Below are 16,895 nucleotides of genomic sequence, written 5' to 3' on the forward strand. Positions count from 1 at the left end.
GGGAAGTCCAGGACAAGGGGTCACAGCTTAAGGATAAGGGGGAAATCCTTTAAAACCGAGATGAGAAGAACTTTTTTCACACAGAGAGTGGTGAATCTCTGGAACTCCCTGCCACAGAGGGTAGTCGAGGCCAGTTCATTGGCTATATTTAAGAGGGAGTTAGATGTGGCCCTTGTGGCTAAGGGGATCAGAGGGTATGGAGAGAAGGCAGGTACGGGATACTGAGTTGGATGATCAGCCATGATCATATTGAATGGCGGTGCAGGCTCGAAGGGCCGAATGGCCTACTCCTGCACCTAATTTCTATGTTTCTATGTTTCAAGGATTTCAATGCCATTGTATACATATGACTGACAAATATTTGGTCTCCATTAAACTGTCAGGTGTGTGGTATCGAAAGATTTTATTAAAGTCAAAGGCTAGCTCTAACCATATTAATTTTGTGCATTTATACCTCCTAATACAGAAATATTTTCCAGAAGATAGACACAAAATGCTGGAGTAACTCAGTGGGCCAGGCAGCATCTCTGGAGAAAAGGAATAGGTGACGTTTCGGGTCGGAGCCTTCTTCAGACTGAAGAAGGGTTCTATTCCTTTTCTCCAGAGGTGATGCCTGACCCACTGAGTTACCCCATAATTTTGTGTCCATCTTCAATATAATAGAGAATAGGTGCAGGAGTAGGCCATTCGGCCCTTCGATCCATTCAATGTGATCATGGCTGATCATCCCCAATCAGTAGCCCGTTCCTGCCTTTTCCCCATATCCCCTGACTCCGTTATCTTTAAGAGCCCTATCCCGCTCTCTCTTGAAAGCATCCAGAGAACCTGTACCATGTAATCCCGTGCTACCTTTTCCATGGTCGGATAGCCGGCGACTAAACCGTCTCTCCCACCTAGTTTGCCGGGTGAGGAGGGGGCTGTGGACCCCCAGCAGGACCAAAAACAAGACCAGTCAAAGGGTGGATGAGCTCCTAGCGAGCTTCTAGCGAGCCATCCACACTTCAGTAGAAGTTGCGATCACTGTCGTACATAGCATAGTAAGGAACGATGATAAAGCACACACACACCAAAATCCTATACTTTCAGCGGCGGAAGTCCGCCGGAACTGGAGGACAAAGATGTGTGGTGCGTCCGTCACCGTTCCCGTTGGAAACCAGCACCACTGCGTCGCTAATGTTATCAACGATGATAAATGAATGACGAATTGAAAAATAAAGTAGTCTTTACAAATATTCCCAGAATTGTCATGTTAAGTCAAAGCTTGAAGGATAGTTTATTTAAAGGAAAAGAAAAGTTTGGTTGTTTGTTAGCTCTGTAATCAAAGTTAAAGTCAATTTTATTCGTCACACGCACCCGAAGGTGCAGTGAAATGAATTTGCCAGCAGCGATACACTTAAAAAGAACACACAATATACAATAAGATTTAACACAAACATCCACCACAGCATTCTCCACTGGTGGAAGTTCAATCTGTCCTCCTCCTTTGTTCACCCGTGATCGGGGCCACGAAACCTCCGTAGTCGCCACCACGGACGGCCTGATGTACAGGCCCTCTCGTCGGGATGATCCAAACTCCAACGTCGGGACGGTCAAACACACTTGGAGTGCCCGAATCGGCACTTTCATACCGGAGACCGCGGCTTCAGGATGTTATAGGCCGCAGGCAGGCCGGCGGTCGGAGCTCTTCTCTGGCGATCCCCGGCAAGGGATCCCAGGCTCCGGTTGGTGTCCACGCCGCCCCCGCGGCTAGAAGCTCCACAGACCACAGCCCCATGATGCCAAAGTCACCAGGCCAGCGATCGGAACACTCCTCTCTGGCGACCCCCGGCAAGGGTTCGCCCGCTCCGCGATGGAAAGTCCACGCTGCGTCTGCCGTTGAAGCTCTGGTCCCGACTCTCGGAAAGGCCGCTCCAATCCAAGCTGTTAGGACGCGAGGGAGGCGACATAGAAAAAGTTGCCTCTATGTCGAGGAGGCGACCAAAAGCGGTTCCCCGCTTCCCCCCCACCATCCCCCACACAAGACACACCGAGACACTAAAACAAACAATTGGACACACTAAAAAAAAAAGTCGAAGTAACGAACATGCTGCTGGCAGAGCAGCCGACTCACAGCACCCCCACCGACCGTCTAATCACATTGAAGAATTAGCAGTATTAGGATGGAACAATCTTATGATGCACCCAGTGAAGAGTCTTTACTTGTCATACGTACCAAAAATGCCACAATGAAATTCTTACTTGCAGCAGCTTATCAAGTTTGTACACACAGTGCTCATAGGTAACATCGGGAAAATAAAGTTACATTAATTAAATAAAAATAATATTAGTGCAAAACAAAATTCTGAATTCCCCAGTACAACCGAGACAGTTTGTTGTTTAGTTGGGTTCCTGTTAATGCATTGGTGCTGAATATAAAAGAGTCATGTTTCCCAGTCAAGAACTAAGCATTGTCGGTTACATTAAATTAATTTGTCACCGGAGTTGTAGGATTCTTTAGATGATTTTTTAAGAAACATTCAATTGGTTAACAGGAAACTTAATATAGGAGTAATTGGGTATTTAACTGATTGGGGGGTGGTGTGTTACAGGTTTGGTTGTGAGATGATCAAAGGTAGAGCAGGATTGAGGGGCTGAGTAGCCTACTCCTGCTCCAGATTTAGAGTGATACAGTGTGGAAACAGGCCCAACTCGCCCACACCGCCCAACATGTCCCAGCTACACTAGTCCCACCTGCCTGCGCTTGGTCCATATCCCTCCAAACCCATCCTATCCATGTATTTGTCTAACTGTTTCTTAAACATTGGGATAGTCCCAATCTCAACTACCTCCTCTGGCAGCTTGTTCCGTACACCCACCCTGTGTGTGAAAAAGTTACCCCTCAGATTCCTATTAAATCTTTTCCCCTTCACCTTGAACCTATGTCCTCTGGTCCTCGGTGCATCTACCCGATCTATTCCTCTTATGATTTTGTACACCTCTATAAGATCACCCCTCATCCTCCTGCACTCCATGGAATAGAGACCCAGCCTACTCAACCTGTCCCTATAGCTCGCACCCTCTAGTCCTGGCAACATCCTTGTAAATCTTCTCTGAACCCTTTCAAGCTTGACAATATCTTTCCTATAACATGGTGCCCAGAACTGAACACAATATTCTAAACGCAGTCTCACCAACATCTTATACAACTACAACATGACCTCCCAACTTCTATACTCAATACTCTGACTGATGAAGACCAAAGTGCCAGAAGCCTTTTTGACCACCTTATCTACCTGCGACTCGACCTTCAAGGAACCATGCACCTGCTCTCTTAGATCTCTCTGCTCTACAACACTCCCCAGAGGCCTACCATTTACTGTGTAGGTCCTGCCCTTGTTCGACATCCCAAAATGCAACACCTCACAATTCTCTGTATTAAATTCCATCAACCATTCCTCCGCCCACCTGGCCAATCGATCCAGATCCTGCTGCAATCGTTCACAACCTTCTTCACTATCTGCAAAACCACTAACTTTTGTATCATCAGAAAAAATGTTAATCTTGCCCTACATGTTCTCATACAAATCATTGATCTGCTATCTCTTCTTGGATCCCATGCAATCTTACCTTCCAGAGCAGCCTACCTTGTCGAATGCCTTACTGAAATCCATGTAGACAACATCTACAGCTCTGCCTTCATCGACCTTTTTGGTCTCGTCTTCAAAAAACTCAATCAGATTTGTGAGACGCGACCTCCCACGTACAAAACCATGCTGACTATCCCTAATCAGCGCTTGCTCGTCCAAATGCCTGTATATCCTATCCCTCAGAATGTTTCTAAGTACAGGTGCACAACCTTTTATCCGAAAGCCTTGGGACCAGACACTTGTCGGATTTCGGAATTTTTCGGATTTCCGAATGGAAGATTTTTAGCGTAGATTAGGTAGGTAGCGTGGGCGGCTTGAAAAGTCTGGAGCGGCTGTCTCCTCCCCGGAGACCGGGGAATCATTGTAAATCATTGCATAAATGTTAGTCAGTTAGTTTGGAGGGATTTTATGTGGTGGGGGGGGGGGTGAAGGGGGAAACTTTAATTCTTAGTCCCCTACCTGGTCGGAGAGGCGGGGAGCGGGCAATGCCTTACCGGGTCGCCGTGCAGTAAGCTCCGGAGCGCTATGGCCGCTGACTCCCAACATCGCGGAGCTGGGGGCTGCGGGCGTCCGGCCGCGGGCGGCGCCGGTTGGAGCTCCGACCCCGGCAACTCTACCCCTGGCTGCGCGGCGCTCCAAATCCAGCGCCGCCCGCGACCGGACGCCCGCAGCCCCAGCTCCGTGAATGTTGGGAGTCGGCGGCGTCGCAGCGCTGGGATACCAGCGGGGAGCGGGCAATGCCTTACCGGGTCGCCATGCGGTAAGCTCCGGAGCGCTGTGGCCGCCGACACACAACGTCGCGGAGCTGGGTCTGCGGGCGTCCGGCCGCGGGCCGCGCTGGATTTGGAGCGCCGCGCAGCCAGGTGTAGAGTTTCCGGGGTCGGAGCTACAACCGGCGCCGCCCGCGGCCGGACGCCCGCAGCCCCAGCTGGGAGTTGGCGGCCACAGCGCTGCGGAGCTTACTGCACGGCGACCCGGTAAGGCATTGACCGCTCCCCGCCTCTCCGACCAGGTAGGGGACTAAGAATTAAAGTTTCACCCTTCACCCCCCCCCCCCCTTCACATAAAAGCCCTCCAAACTAACTGACTAACATTTAAGCAATGATTTACAGATGTTTAAGTGTCTCCCCGGTCTCCGGGGAGGAGGCAGTCGCTACAGTGGTACAGACCTGGGTTGACCGTGGGTCGTTTCGGGTCAAGTTTGGCGCCAAACGCGAGCTTTGGTGTGCAGACGACATCCTGGAAAAAATGGCCGGTTTTCGGAGTTTTTCGGTTTCCGGAACTCCGGATAAAAGGTTGTGCATCTGTAACAGTAATATGATACTGACATTTTCGATTTTTTTTCTCTTTAGCTTCTTGATGTTTTTGGCTACAAGTCCAACATCAGTCTTGTGTTTGACTTTATGGAGACTGACTTAGAGGTAATGTTTTGCATGAGTATCATTTTCTGAGCAGCAATGAATTTGATAAAAAATCACATAGTGCTGTTGTCATGAAATGGTATTTTTAACTTCCCTTTCATTAAACACAGGTAATAATAAAAGATACCAGCCTTGTGCTGACTCCTGCAAATATAAAGGCATATACGTTAATGACGTTGCAAGGTCTGGAATATCTTCATATGCACTGGATTTTACACAGGGTAAGATATTATTATGTATCCATATTGTACTTGTACGCTATGTTGATGAATGTGCTCGATTCAAGCAAGATCATCACTATTCTGGAATTTTAAAGGGGAGATGAGATACTCGTTTATCATTAAGTAAAATGTTGTAAAATCAACTCTTGAAGAATTGAAAATAGGGTCAGCTTTAATATTGTCGTGTGTATCGAGGTACAGTGAAAAGCCTTGTTTTGCGTGCTATCAGATATACTATCGATCAGATACGATCATCAAACGCAGGTACAATAGATAGAATAACGGGTTAGTCACAGAGTGGAGAATGCGGTTCTCAGCATTGTAGAGCATCAGTTCCGTAGATGGCCCATCAGTTTGTATTTTTGCCTTGGATATTGTATTGAAAGAAAATGTTGAGTGGATGTTAAAACGAGGAACTGCAGATACTGGTTTACAAAAAAAAAAACCCACAAAGTGTTGGAGTAAATCAGCGGGTCAGGCAGCATCTCTGGAGAGGATGGAAAGGTGATGTTTTAGTTCAGGAACTTTCTTCAGACTGATTGTGGAGCGCCAAGTATGGGGACACATTCCCTGAACAAGTGGAGAGAATGTTTTTCACTTGTTCAACGTTATCTCTGTGGTGCTGGTACATTGGAGCAGACTTCCAGTCATAGAGCTTTACAGAGTGGAAACAGGCCCTCCACCCCACCTGTCCATGCCAACCAATGTGGCATTCTGGGCAAATCCCATTTGCCTGCATTTGGCCCAGAGCCCTCTAAATCCTTCCGATCCACATATCTGTCCAAATGTCTTTCAAAAGTCAATTGAACCTAGGTCTATAGCTTCCTCGGTTAGCTCATCCCAGATACTAGTAAGAGGAATCGTTGCCCCTGAGATACCTTTTCAATCTCTTCTCTCTCGCTTTAAACTGATGCCCTTTAGTTTTGAAATGCTCTATCCAGGGAAACAGGACGAAGCATTAACTTTATCACCATGCACCTCATGATCTTGTGCGCCTCACTGAGGTCACCGCTTGGCCACCTACATTCATAGAAACAAAGAAAATAGGTGCAGGAGTAGGCCATTCGGCCCTTTGAGCCTGCACCACCATTCAATATGATCGTGGCTGATCATCCTACTAAGTATCATGTACCTGCCTTCTCTCCATATCCTCTGATGTTTTTCGCTATTGGCCATGACCTGAGTCTACTCAGGGGTGACACTGAACAGGTTAAAATACAAATATTATAGTTTGAACAAGCTGTTGTTCCCCAAGTAAATGTATTCTCCCCTATCATTTCCCCAGCCTAACTAGATCTTGATTGCATTGTGTCAAATGTTTCCCACCTTCATTAATAATAAGAATAGCTGTGTACCTTTTCGGTATTTAGTTTCCTTACTACCACTGAATAATTTAATTTGAAGACTTTGTCGAAGTCTGTTATGAATTTTGACCTTGATGAATCTTTCAGGATATGAAGCCCAACAACTTACTAGTGGATGATAAAGGAATCCTCAAACTTGCTGACTTTGGTTTGGCCAAATCATTTGGAAGTCCCAATAGAGTGTATACACATCAGGTTGTAACAAGGTAATACGTCACGCGCGAACGTGGGCGGCACGATGGCGCAGCGGTGGAGTTGCTGCTTTACAGCTCCAAAGACCCAGGTTCGACCCTTAGCCGTCTGTACGGAGTTTGTACGTTCTCCCCGTGATACGTGTGGGTTTTTTCCTGGTGCTCCAGATTTGTCCCGCTCTCCAAAGACGTACAGGTTTGTAGGCTAATTGGCTTTGATAAAATTGTAAATTGTCCCCAGCGTGTAAGATAGTGTAATAGCCCTGACCAACGGTGCGAGTTCATTCCAAGAGCTCTCCCGAGTTTGCCCTGATTCGAACTCGGAGATTTACGGTAATGGCCGCTCGTCGGTACTCGGGGCTCTCGTGGACATTTTTCAACATGTTGAAAAATCTTCACAAGTCTTCCCGTGCTTACCTGCCGATAGTGAGTCTTCCCGAGTACCTGCCGTTAGCGTTACGAACCGCTACGAGACGTCCCCGAGCTCCGACGTACCCGCTACGTTCATTCTCCGTGCTTACCACGAGTTTGATTTTTTTAAATCTCGGGAGAGCACTTGAATGAACTCGCACCGTGGGACAGGGCTTTTAGTGTGCGGGGATAGCTGGTCGGTGCGGACTTGGTGGGCCAAAGGGCCTGTTTCCACACTGCCTCTAAACAAAACTTAAAAATATCTAATTACATGGGGTAACAATGAAGCAAATTGTACATTTTGAGGAGGCTAACACACTTTAATGTCTGATTGGGCTCATTGATGTGGAACGATGCTTTGTCAAAATTTACTTCACCCATTTCATGATAATGTGATGACCTTCATGTCTCTGGAGGCAAGGCTAATTATATTAGCTTTTATTAGGTCAAGTGTAAAACTTTAATAAAAAGATAATAATCAAAGATAGTATCATTTAGAGATATGCCTATAGCTTGGAAACAGGTCCACCGAGTCCACTCTGACCATTGATCACCCTTTCACACTTTATTTCCATGTTATCCCACATTTGAGATGCAGGCTCGTAGGGCCAAATGGCCTCCTCCTGCACCTATTTTTTATATTTGCACCCACTCCCTACATACTTGGGGTAATTTCCAGAGGCCAATTAACCGACAAACCCGCACGTCTTGAGATGTGGGAGAAAACCGGAGCACCCGGAGGAAACCCACATGGTCGCAGGGGGAACGTGCCAACTCCACACAGACAGCACCCGTGGTCGGAATTAAACCCATGTCCCTTGCACTGTGAGGCAGCAACTCTACCCACTGTGCCACTGGGTCTTGGTGGGGGGGAGATACTGTCTGAAGATCAGACTGTTTGGGTTTTTTTCTTCCGCACAATTTGTCCTTCTGTTGACGATCTCATTTTCTGATTTCTGGAAATACTTGTATTTTTTGATGAAAATATGATGCTTTATTTCAGGTGGTACAGATCACCGGAGTTATTGTTTGGAGCAAGAATGTACGGCGTTGGAGTGGACATGTGGGCAGTAGGTTGCATATTAGCCGAGCTGCTTCTTCGGGTAGGTGCATACAAATGAAATAACTGATCAATTAATCTCTTTCAATGGTATTATAAAGCAAAACAAAGTAAATTACAGTTTGACGAAGAGCCCCGACCCAAATGTCACCTGCCCATCCCCTCCGCAGATGCTGCCTGATCTGCTGCGTTACTCCAGCAATTTGGGTTTTTGCTTGCGTTACCCAGCATCTGCAATTGCTTGTGTCTCTCCGAGCCGTTTTTTTGCGGCCAGGACTTCAGCTTCGGCGGCGGTACAGCGCTGAGGCACCATCGTGGAGCGGGCGATGCCTTACCCGGGTCGCCGTGCAGTAAGCTCCGGAGTGCTGAGACCGCCGACTCCCAACATCGCAGAGCTGCGGTCTGTGGAGCTTCCAGCCGCGGGCGACACTGAGTTTAAACACCGCGGAGCCTGGGATCTCACGACGAGATCGCCAGTGTCGGAGCTCCGACCAGCGCGGCCCGTGGACTTCGAGAGCCGCGGTCTCCTGGTGAGGAAGCGGCGCTCCAGACACTCCGGGCCGCTGAGAGTGTTCACCCGACGCCAGAATTCCATCGGCCCGAAACGTTGCCTATTTCCTTCGCTCCATAGATGCTGCTGCACCCGCTGAGTTTCTCCAGCATTTTTGTGTACCGTAGGATAGTGCTATTGTTGACGCGGACCCGGTGAGCTGAAGGAGCCTGTTTATCTAAAAAAAGAAAAGGGCAGATAAGTCAAAGCTTAATGTAGGGGTAGATTTTAAGGAATATTATAAAGGAGGAAGAGTGAATGAGAGGCCTGGATGGAGTGGATGTGGAGAGGATGTTTCCATTAGTGGGAGAGTCTAGGACGAGAAGTTAATAGTCTCAGAATTAAAGGACGTTCCTTCAGGAAGGAGATGAGGAGGAATTTCTTTAGTCAGAGGGTGATGAATGTGTGAAATTAATTACCACAGAAGGCTGTGGAGACTGTCAATGGATATGTTTAAGGTGAAGATTGACAGATTCTCCATTAGTAAGGGTGTCAGAGGTTATGGGGACTTTAGAGATACAGCGTAGAAACAGGCCCTTCGGCCCACCTGAAATGTCGCCCATCTTTGTCCTTGCCTTCTGGAGATGGTGCTTGATCTGCTGAATTACTCCAGCACTGTGTTCTCAACATTCTGGTAAACCTCTTAATTTCAAAGGTTTTTTTAAGGCTGGGATAGATAGATTCTTGATCCGTACGAGTGTCAGGGGTTAAACTTATGAATTTAAGAGAGGTTAATTGTGTGAATCCAGAGCTTGGGGCCCAACCAGCTGGAGAGATCATAGCCAATTGCTAAAATGGTGGAAACCAGCAATGAACAAGTGCAGACGTATTGTGTGTCGGCCAATTTATTTTCCCTGGTTACTCTGATACCAAAGGAAGCCATCTGTCCTGTCAGGGTCATACAACTACCAAAGGGCATTCCCAGCAGAGTAATCCCGTTATTCCCATTCCCCGTCCTCATTTTTCAATTGCTCAGCTACATATTCTATACGCCCCTCAGCTGCCTTTTGCCAGGTATTTACAATGAGTGGAAATGACAGTATCCATTGACGCAATCCACATGTAGGATCATATAGCATGGAAAACAGGCCCTTCGGCCCAACTCGTCATGCCAACCAAGATGTCCCATTTGCCCACAATTGATCCATACCTCTCTAAACCTTTCTTATCTATGTACCTCTCTCAGTGCCTTTAAAATGCTGTTATAGTACCTGCCTCGATTACCTCCTCTGGCAGCTTGTTCCGTATACCCACAATCTTAGGGATGTGGCAGGAATCTAGAGCATACTCCAATTAAGTGTTTTAAAAGCCAAAAGCTGTTGTGAGCTTAAATGTTTGTACTTTGTATTGATGCAGACGCCGTTTTTACCTGGCGATTCGGATCTAGATCAGCTGACCAAAATATTCGAGGCTTTGGGCACTCCGACAGAGGAAAAGTGGCCTGTAAGTTGACTTTCCGAATTGGTGCTGAAGTGTGAAATCAGGGTTGTGATTTGATATCCAAGCTTGCTTTAATGGTTAGCTCCTGCCCAGAGAATATTGTATTCCATCTTAGTTCACTAGCTTTGACAGTCGCTTGGACTTGCATCTCACGTCGCTTTGGAGTCATTCTGATTTCCAACACCTACAGAAGTTGGGCGGAGAATTTGCTATATTTTGCTGATTTATTGATTAAACTGATAAGAGCTACTGCCTCACTGCGCCAGAGACCCGGATCGATCCCAACCACGAGTGCTGTCTGCATGGAGTTTGCACGTTCTCCTTGTGACCGTGTGGATAGAGTCATCCAGTGTGGAAACAGGCCCCTCAGCCCAACTTGCCCACACTGACCAAGATGCCCTATCTGCACTAGTCCCACCTGCCTGCATTTGGCCTATATCCCTCTAAACCTGTCCTATCCATGTACCTGTCTAAATGCTTTTTAAACATTGCGATAGTCCCTGCCTCAAGTACCTCCTCCGGCAGCTCGTTCCATACACCCGCCACCCTTTGCATGAAAAAAGTTACCCCTCCGATTCCTATTAAATCTTTCCCTCCTTACCTTAAACTTATGTCCCCTACTCTGGGCAAGAGATCTATTCCTCTCATGACGGTCAGTGTGGACTCATTGGGCTGAAGGGCCTATTTCCATGCTGTAGCTCTAAACTAAACTGAATTGTGCACACCTTGTGCTACTCTGTTATGGATTCCTGCTTGGCCAAGTACGTAAAACTTGATACTGAAGTGGAAAATATATCTTTACGGTTCTCTTCCACAAGTGTCCAACGTGTTTGAAGAATAAGGTAAACTGTTTTCCATGTGTTGAATGAACAATATGATGTGTCCAAAGTCAAGCAAGCCTGCTAGGTAGCAGTATTGATCAGGTTATACAATATTAATTTATTTTTAAGAGCTTCTTGTGTTGGAATAAATACCCCCAAAAAAACTATTCTTTAACTGGAGCTGGATCACATTGGAAAAGCAAATAAAATCAGAGCACTTTATTGCAGTTGTATGTTATTAGGTACTTTTACATTTGAACACTCTTCCCGCCCCCCACCCCTCCCCCACTCCCACATCAGTCTGCAGAAGGGTCTCGATCCGAAACGTCACCTATTCCTTCGCTCCATTGATGCTGCCTCACCCACTGAGTTTCTCCAGCATTTTTATCTACCTTCGATTTTTCCAGCATCTGCAGTTCCTTCTTAAGCTTTACATTTGGACTAGGTCACTTTGCTCTACATCCAAGCTTCAAAGTTTGTATGAATATGTCAGGGGTTATGGGGAGGAGGCAGGATAATGGGGTTGGTAGGGAGAGATAGATCAGCCATGATTGAATGGCGGAATAGACTCGATGGGCCGAATGGCCTATTTCTGCTCCTTATGACTGTATGACCTCATTTTTTTTAATTGCAGGGAATGATGAGCCTTCCAGACTATGTATCATTTAAAAGTTTTCCAGGAACTCCATTTGAACATATATTCAGGGCTGCCGGGGATGATCTGCTGGAATTATTACAAGATCTGTTTACTTTTCATCCAAATGCAAGAGTAACGGCTACACAGGTAAATGGATTCTTCTTGTATCGATTGACACAAAGGCAACAGTTTGCACGTGGCTCTGCTATAACGTGACCGACGCATTCCTAAGAAATCACAGATTGGAGAAAATTGTATTCTCTACTGTTGGTGTTGGGGTAGAGTTGTCCCATTGGTACGGAGCTTTCGCATTTTTCAGCTTAAAATTTTGCAAAATGGTGCATACTGTAGCGAGTCTTTTAACTTACACTTGAATGCAATATATATGCTTTAAATTGGATTAGCTATGAATAAGGTTAGACTAAATTACATTCCTAATTACATTCCACAGTGGAGCCAGGCTCTGTTCAACAGGTGCAGCACATGAATGATCTTAGTATATTCATGTATGGAAATCAGGTTATAATCAAACACAGCCCATGTTGACCAACCTGGGTCTCACTGCACACCTGGTACTACTCCTGACCCTGACTATAGTTGCATACCTTCTCTCATTCCTGACCCTGAGTCCAGCCTGACACCTGGCCCCCTATTCTACCCTGATCATAGCTGCTTACCTGCTTAGGTTCCCAGTGCTGAACACTCCCATTGTCCCAGCTTTGACTGCACACCGAGTACTATTCCAGACCTTGACTCTGGATGCACACTTGACCTTGCTCCTAGCCCCTCTGCACAGACAATATATCTGGCCCACACATAAAGCTCCATATCTGACCCCCTGGACTTAACCTATTACGTTCAAGTCCACAGGTGCTTATCTAATGCGGTAATCTTTTATGGGGCACTTCACAGACCAAATTATGTATAACAACATTTGCTACATCCATTGGCTTCCTTGTTATCTAACATGCTAGTTACTTTGTCAAAGAAGTCATCAATTGGTTGAACACAATTTCTCATCCATAAAATTATGCTCACTCAGCTGTATAAATATTCTGTTATCATTTCTTTCATTTTCCTAACAAAGTCCTGAAGTCATTTTCACCCCCAATATTTTCAGTATTTTGCTGTCTTCCTCTCACCTGGGACTTTTCCGAAATGCAAAGTCCAATAACTATATATTTAAGCAATAATATTCTATTTAATTTGATCTTGAGAGTACATAATATTTTCTGTGGTATTCATAACATAACAATGATAAAAAGATCTTTGTTTCGATTGCACCTAACAACACGCATACATTATTATATTACAGTTAATATGTACAACGGGCAAATTTTTGTCAAGAGTAATACAGTGTGTAAGCAGGCCCTTCGGCCCAACTCGCCCACACCGGCTGTTAGAATCTTCAGCAAAGCACAAATGCCAAAGTAACTCTGCGGGTCAGTCAGCATCTGTGGAGGGAATAGATAAACAACGTTTCAGGTTGGGAGCATCTTTCCGACTGGGTAAATGAAGGTACCGACCTGAAACGATGTGTACTCATACCCTCCATAGATGCTGCCTGACCCACTGAATTACTCCAGCAATTTGTGTGTTTTACTTGTAGCAGATCTACCTGTGCTCTCAATTCAGTCAACCGAGTTAGAACTTTGGGAGGTAGACACAAAAAGCTGGAGTAACTTAGCGGGTCAGGCAGCATCTCTGGAGAGAAGGAATGGGGGACGTTTTGGGTCGAGACCCTTCCTCAGACTTTGGGAGGATTGATATATAACTCGGGGGGAATGAACAATTGAATATTTTTAATCTGTGGCCACTCTGAATGATGACCAGTGATCCCTCTTTAGCGTAAATGTTTGAATATCAGATGATGATGGCACGAGGAGACCTGTAAGTCAATATTGAGTGGAGGAAAAATAAAATTAGGACAGATATTGGCAGAAAAAGAAGAAGACTTCACTTCAAGGCTCGAGTTTTGTATTTATGGAGAACCCATGATGGTAGCAGTGTGTAGGAAGGAACTGCTGACGCCGGTTTACACCAAAGATAGACACAAAACGCTTGAGTAACTCAGTGGGACAGGCATAATCTCCGGAGAGAAGGAATGGGTGATGTTTTGGGTCGAGACCCTTCTTCAGACTGGAGTGAAGAAGGGTCCCAACCCAAAATGTCACCCATTCCTTCTCTCCAGAGAAGTTGCCTGTCCCGCTGAGTTACTCCAGCATTTCGTGTCTATCCATGATGGGCGCACGTTGTTCGTAGATGGGAGGTGCGGGAACTGGTTAATCATCTCTTTGAAGGTCTCTTGAATTGGACTTGCCCGGTGTCAGTTTAGCTATAACTGGAAAATTATCTTCCCTAGGCACTGAAGAAGAGGTATTTTAGTAATCGTCCAGGACCAACAGCGGGACCTCAATTGCCCCGACCCAACGGCGCAACAGAAGTCATAAAGGAGCAAGAGGTGAAGGCGTGTCTAAAGCGGAAACGGACTGACAACCAGGAGCAAGGTAATGAGCAGGGACCTCGCAAATCAGAGCTCTACTTTCTCTTTTCCCACTCTGTTTTTAAAGAGACTATCCATGATACGATCTGATAATACATTTGGCCTAACTTACCAATGTCGACCAATTTGCCCCATCTACGCTAGTCCCATCTGCCTACATTTGGCCCATATCTCTCTAAACCGATCCTATCCATGTACCTGTCCAAATGTTTCTTGAACGTTACGATCGCCCCTGCCTCAACTACCTTCTCCGGCAGCTCTTTCCATGTACCCATCACCCTTTGTGTAAATGAAGTTGCCCCTCAGGGTCCTATTAAATCTTCCCCCCCTTACCTTAAACCTATGTCCCCCAGTTCTCGATGCCTCTAGGCAAGAGACTGCGCGTCTACCCGATCTATTCCTCTCACGATTTTTGTACACCTCCATAAGATCACCCCTCATCCTCCTGCACTCCAAGGAATAGAGTCCTAGCCTGATCACCCTCTCCCTGTAGCTCAATTCTAGGTACAGTTTTGATTTTTCACTGCTTTGAACATGTGCATGTTTTTTTTTGTTCCTTTCTATCTGAGTGGTGCACTGAAATGGAGGAAAGGTGAAAAGGCCCATAAGTATTAAAGGTCTCCAGGTATTAGTAATATTCAATCTGTCTGATTTCACTGACTAAGTTTAGAGTGCAAGGAGAATTATTAGTCTTGTCACTGCAAGGAAAAACCTCCAGGCTTTATTTCCACTGAGTTTAGAGTTCCAGCGATACAGTGCGGAAACAGGCCCTTCGGCCCACCGGGTCTGCGCCGACCAGCGATCCCCGCACATTAACACTATCCCACACCCACTAGGGACAATTTTTACATTTCTACCAAGCCAATGTACCTACAAACCTGCATGTCTTTGGAGTGTGGGAGGAAGCCGAAGATCTCGGAGAAAACCCAGCAGGCCACGGGGAGAACGTACAAACTCCGTACAGACTGCGCCCGTAGTCGGGATCGAACCCGAGTCTCCGGCGCTGCATTCGCTGTAAGGCAGCAACTCAACCGCTGCTCCACCGTGACTGCCTGCTATGTTGTTGTTTCCTTTTCCCCCCTTGTTAAGCAGCTAGTAACCTGAAAGCAGAAAGTGTCTCTACACGGTTTAAAACAAAAAAAACGATTCTCCTGGTTACTTGTCATCTATCCTGACTACGGGTTCAGTCTGCACGGGGTCTGTACCTTTTCCCCGTGACCGCGTGGGTTTTCCCTGGGTGCTCCGGTTTCCTCCCACACTCGAAAGACTACAGGTTTGTGGGTTAATTGGCTTCGGTAAAAACTGTAAATGTCCCTAGTGTGTGTGGGATAGCGTTAGTGTGCGGGGATCAGGGACTCGGTGGGTCGAAGGGCCTGTTTCCGCGCTGTATCTCTAAACTAAACTTAACATCGTCAGTGTGAAATTGTGTTAATGTTTGACTGATATCTCTCAGAAAATGGTGTTTGTTGTACTTGTTTTCAGGTAGCCTGGTTAAGAGATTAATTTTCTGACCTGTCGCTGGCTGCTGCTGATATACCGGACACAAGTGGAAGCATCGTGCAACAAATGATAATATACCGGTTACGTCTTGTAACTGAAGGACTTAGCTGCTGTGTACAAAGTGGAGTAGATTTATTACATTCAAAAGAGCCCTGATTTGTACTTGTGAATAATGATGTCTCAGTAATTTTTCCAATAAAATATGTAAAAAAAACGTACGTAGGTTGTTGTTAACTCTTTTTTATAACATAGGTTTTTAATTCTCCACTTTTTCACTTAGTTCGTATGGTACCTGACTGAATAATGGCTGCATTTGTGATTTACTACCGGATATCTGGGGACTGTAATATAAAAGCTCAACAAAGATAAATAACTTTCAGAGGGGTATGAATGGCATAGAAATGCTATCAATTTGATATAGAAACATAGAAAACAGATGCAGGAGTAGACATTCGGTCCTTCGAGACAGCACCACCATTCAATACTGATCATCCTAAATCAGTACCCCGTTCCTGCTTTCTCCCCAATATCCCTTGATTCCGTTAGCCCTAAGAGCTATGTCCAACTCTCTCTTGAAAACATCCAGTGAATTGGCCTCCACTGCCTTCTGTGGCAGAGAATTCCACCGATTCACAACTCTGGGTGAAAAAGTTTTTTCTCATCTCAGTCCTAAATGGCCTACCCCTTATTCTTACAACGTTGTGGTGTCCAGCTTACCTTCTTTAACATTTGAAAGGCACTGTGGCGCAGAGGTAGAGTTGCTGCCTTACAGCGCCAGATCGGAGTTCGGTCCCGACTACGGGTGCTGTCTGTCCGGAGTTTGCACGTTCTCCCCATGACCGCGATGGGTTTTCTCCCAGATCTTCGGTTTCCACCCAGACTCGAAAGGCGTACAGGTTTGTAGATTAATTGGCTTCGGATAAAACGTTAAATTGTCCCTAGTGTGTGTGTGTATGTAGGATAATGTTAATTTGCGGGGATTGCTGGTCGGTGCGGGCAAGGTGGGCCGAAGGGCCTGTTTCTACTCTATATTTCTAAACTAAACTAAAGGGATTGTCAAACTAGATCTATGTGGGTAGTGGGTGTATGGAACGAGCTGCCAGAGGAGGTGTTAAGACAGGGACTATTACAACATTTAAAAAATATATTT

At 46.0% G+C, this 16,895-nt stretch overlaps 1 protein-coding gene across 1 annotated transcript in view; it reads left to right on the forward strand.

The window, feature by feature from the left end:
- The window catches only part of cdk7 (cyclin dependent kinase 7), a 30,088-nt gene extending 14,134 nt beyond the window's left edge, over positions 1–15,954 (forward strand). The window contains exons 5-12 of the mRNA XM_033018582.1: positions 4,979–5,047; positions 5,158–5,268; positions 6,720–6,838; positions 8,238–8,337; positions 10,201–10,287; positions 11,740–11,889; positions 14,105–14,249; positions 15,728–15,954. Of these exons, the coding sequence (XP_032874473.1) occupies positions 4,979–5,047; positions 5,158–5,268; positions 6,720–6,838; positions 8,238–8,337; positions 10,201–10,287; positions 11,740–11,889; positions 14,105–14,249; positions 15,728–15,756 (810 nt within the window). The 3' untranslated portion in view covers positions 15,757–15,954. The remainder of the gene's footprint in view (positions 1–4,978; positions 5,048–5,157; positions 5,269–6,719; positions 6,839–8,237; positions 8,338–10,200; positions 10,288–11,739; positions 11,890–14,104; positions 14,250–15,727) is intronic.
- The last annotated feature ends 941 nt before the right edge of the window (positions 15,955–16,895 follow it).

The sequence above is a fragment of the Amblyraja radiata genome, chromosome 3 (genome assembly GCF_010909765.2).
Source record: "Amblyraja radiata isolate CabotCenter1 chromosome 3, sAmbRad1.1.pri, whole genome shotgun sequence".
In the NCBI taxonomy this organism is placed as follows: Eukaryota; Metazoa; Chordata; class Chondrichthyes; order Rajiformes; family Rajidae; genus Amblyraja; species Amblyraja radiata.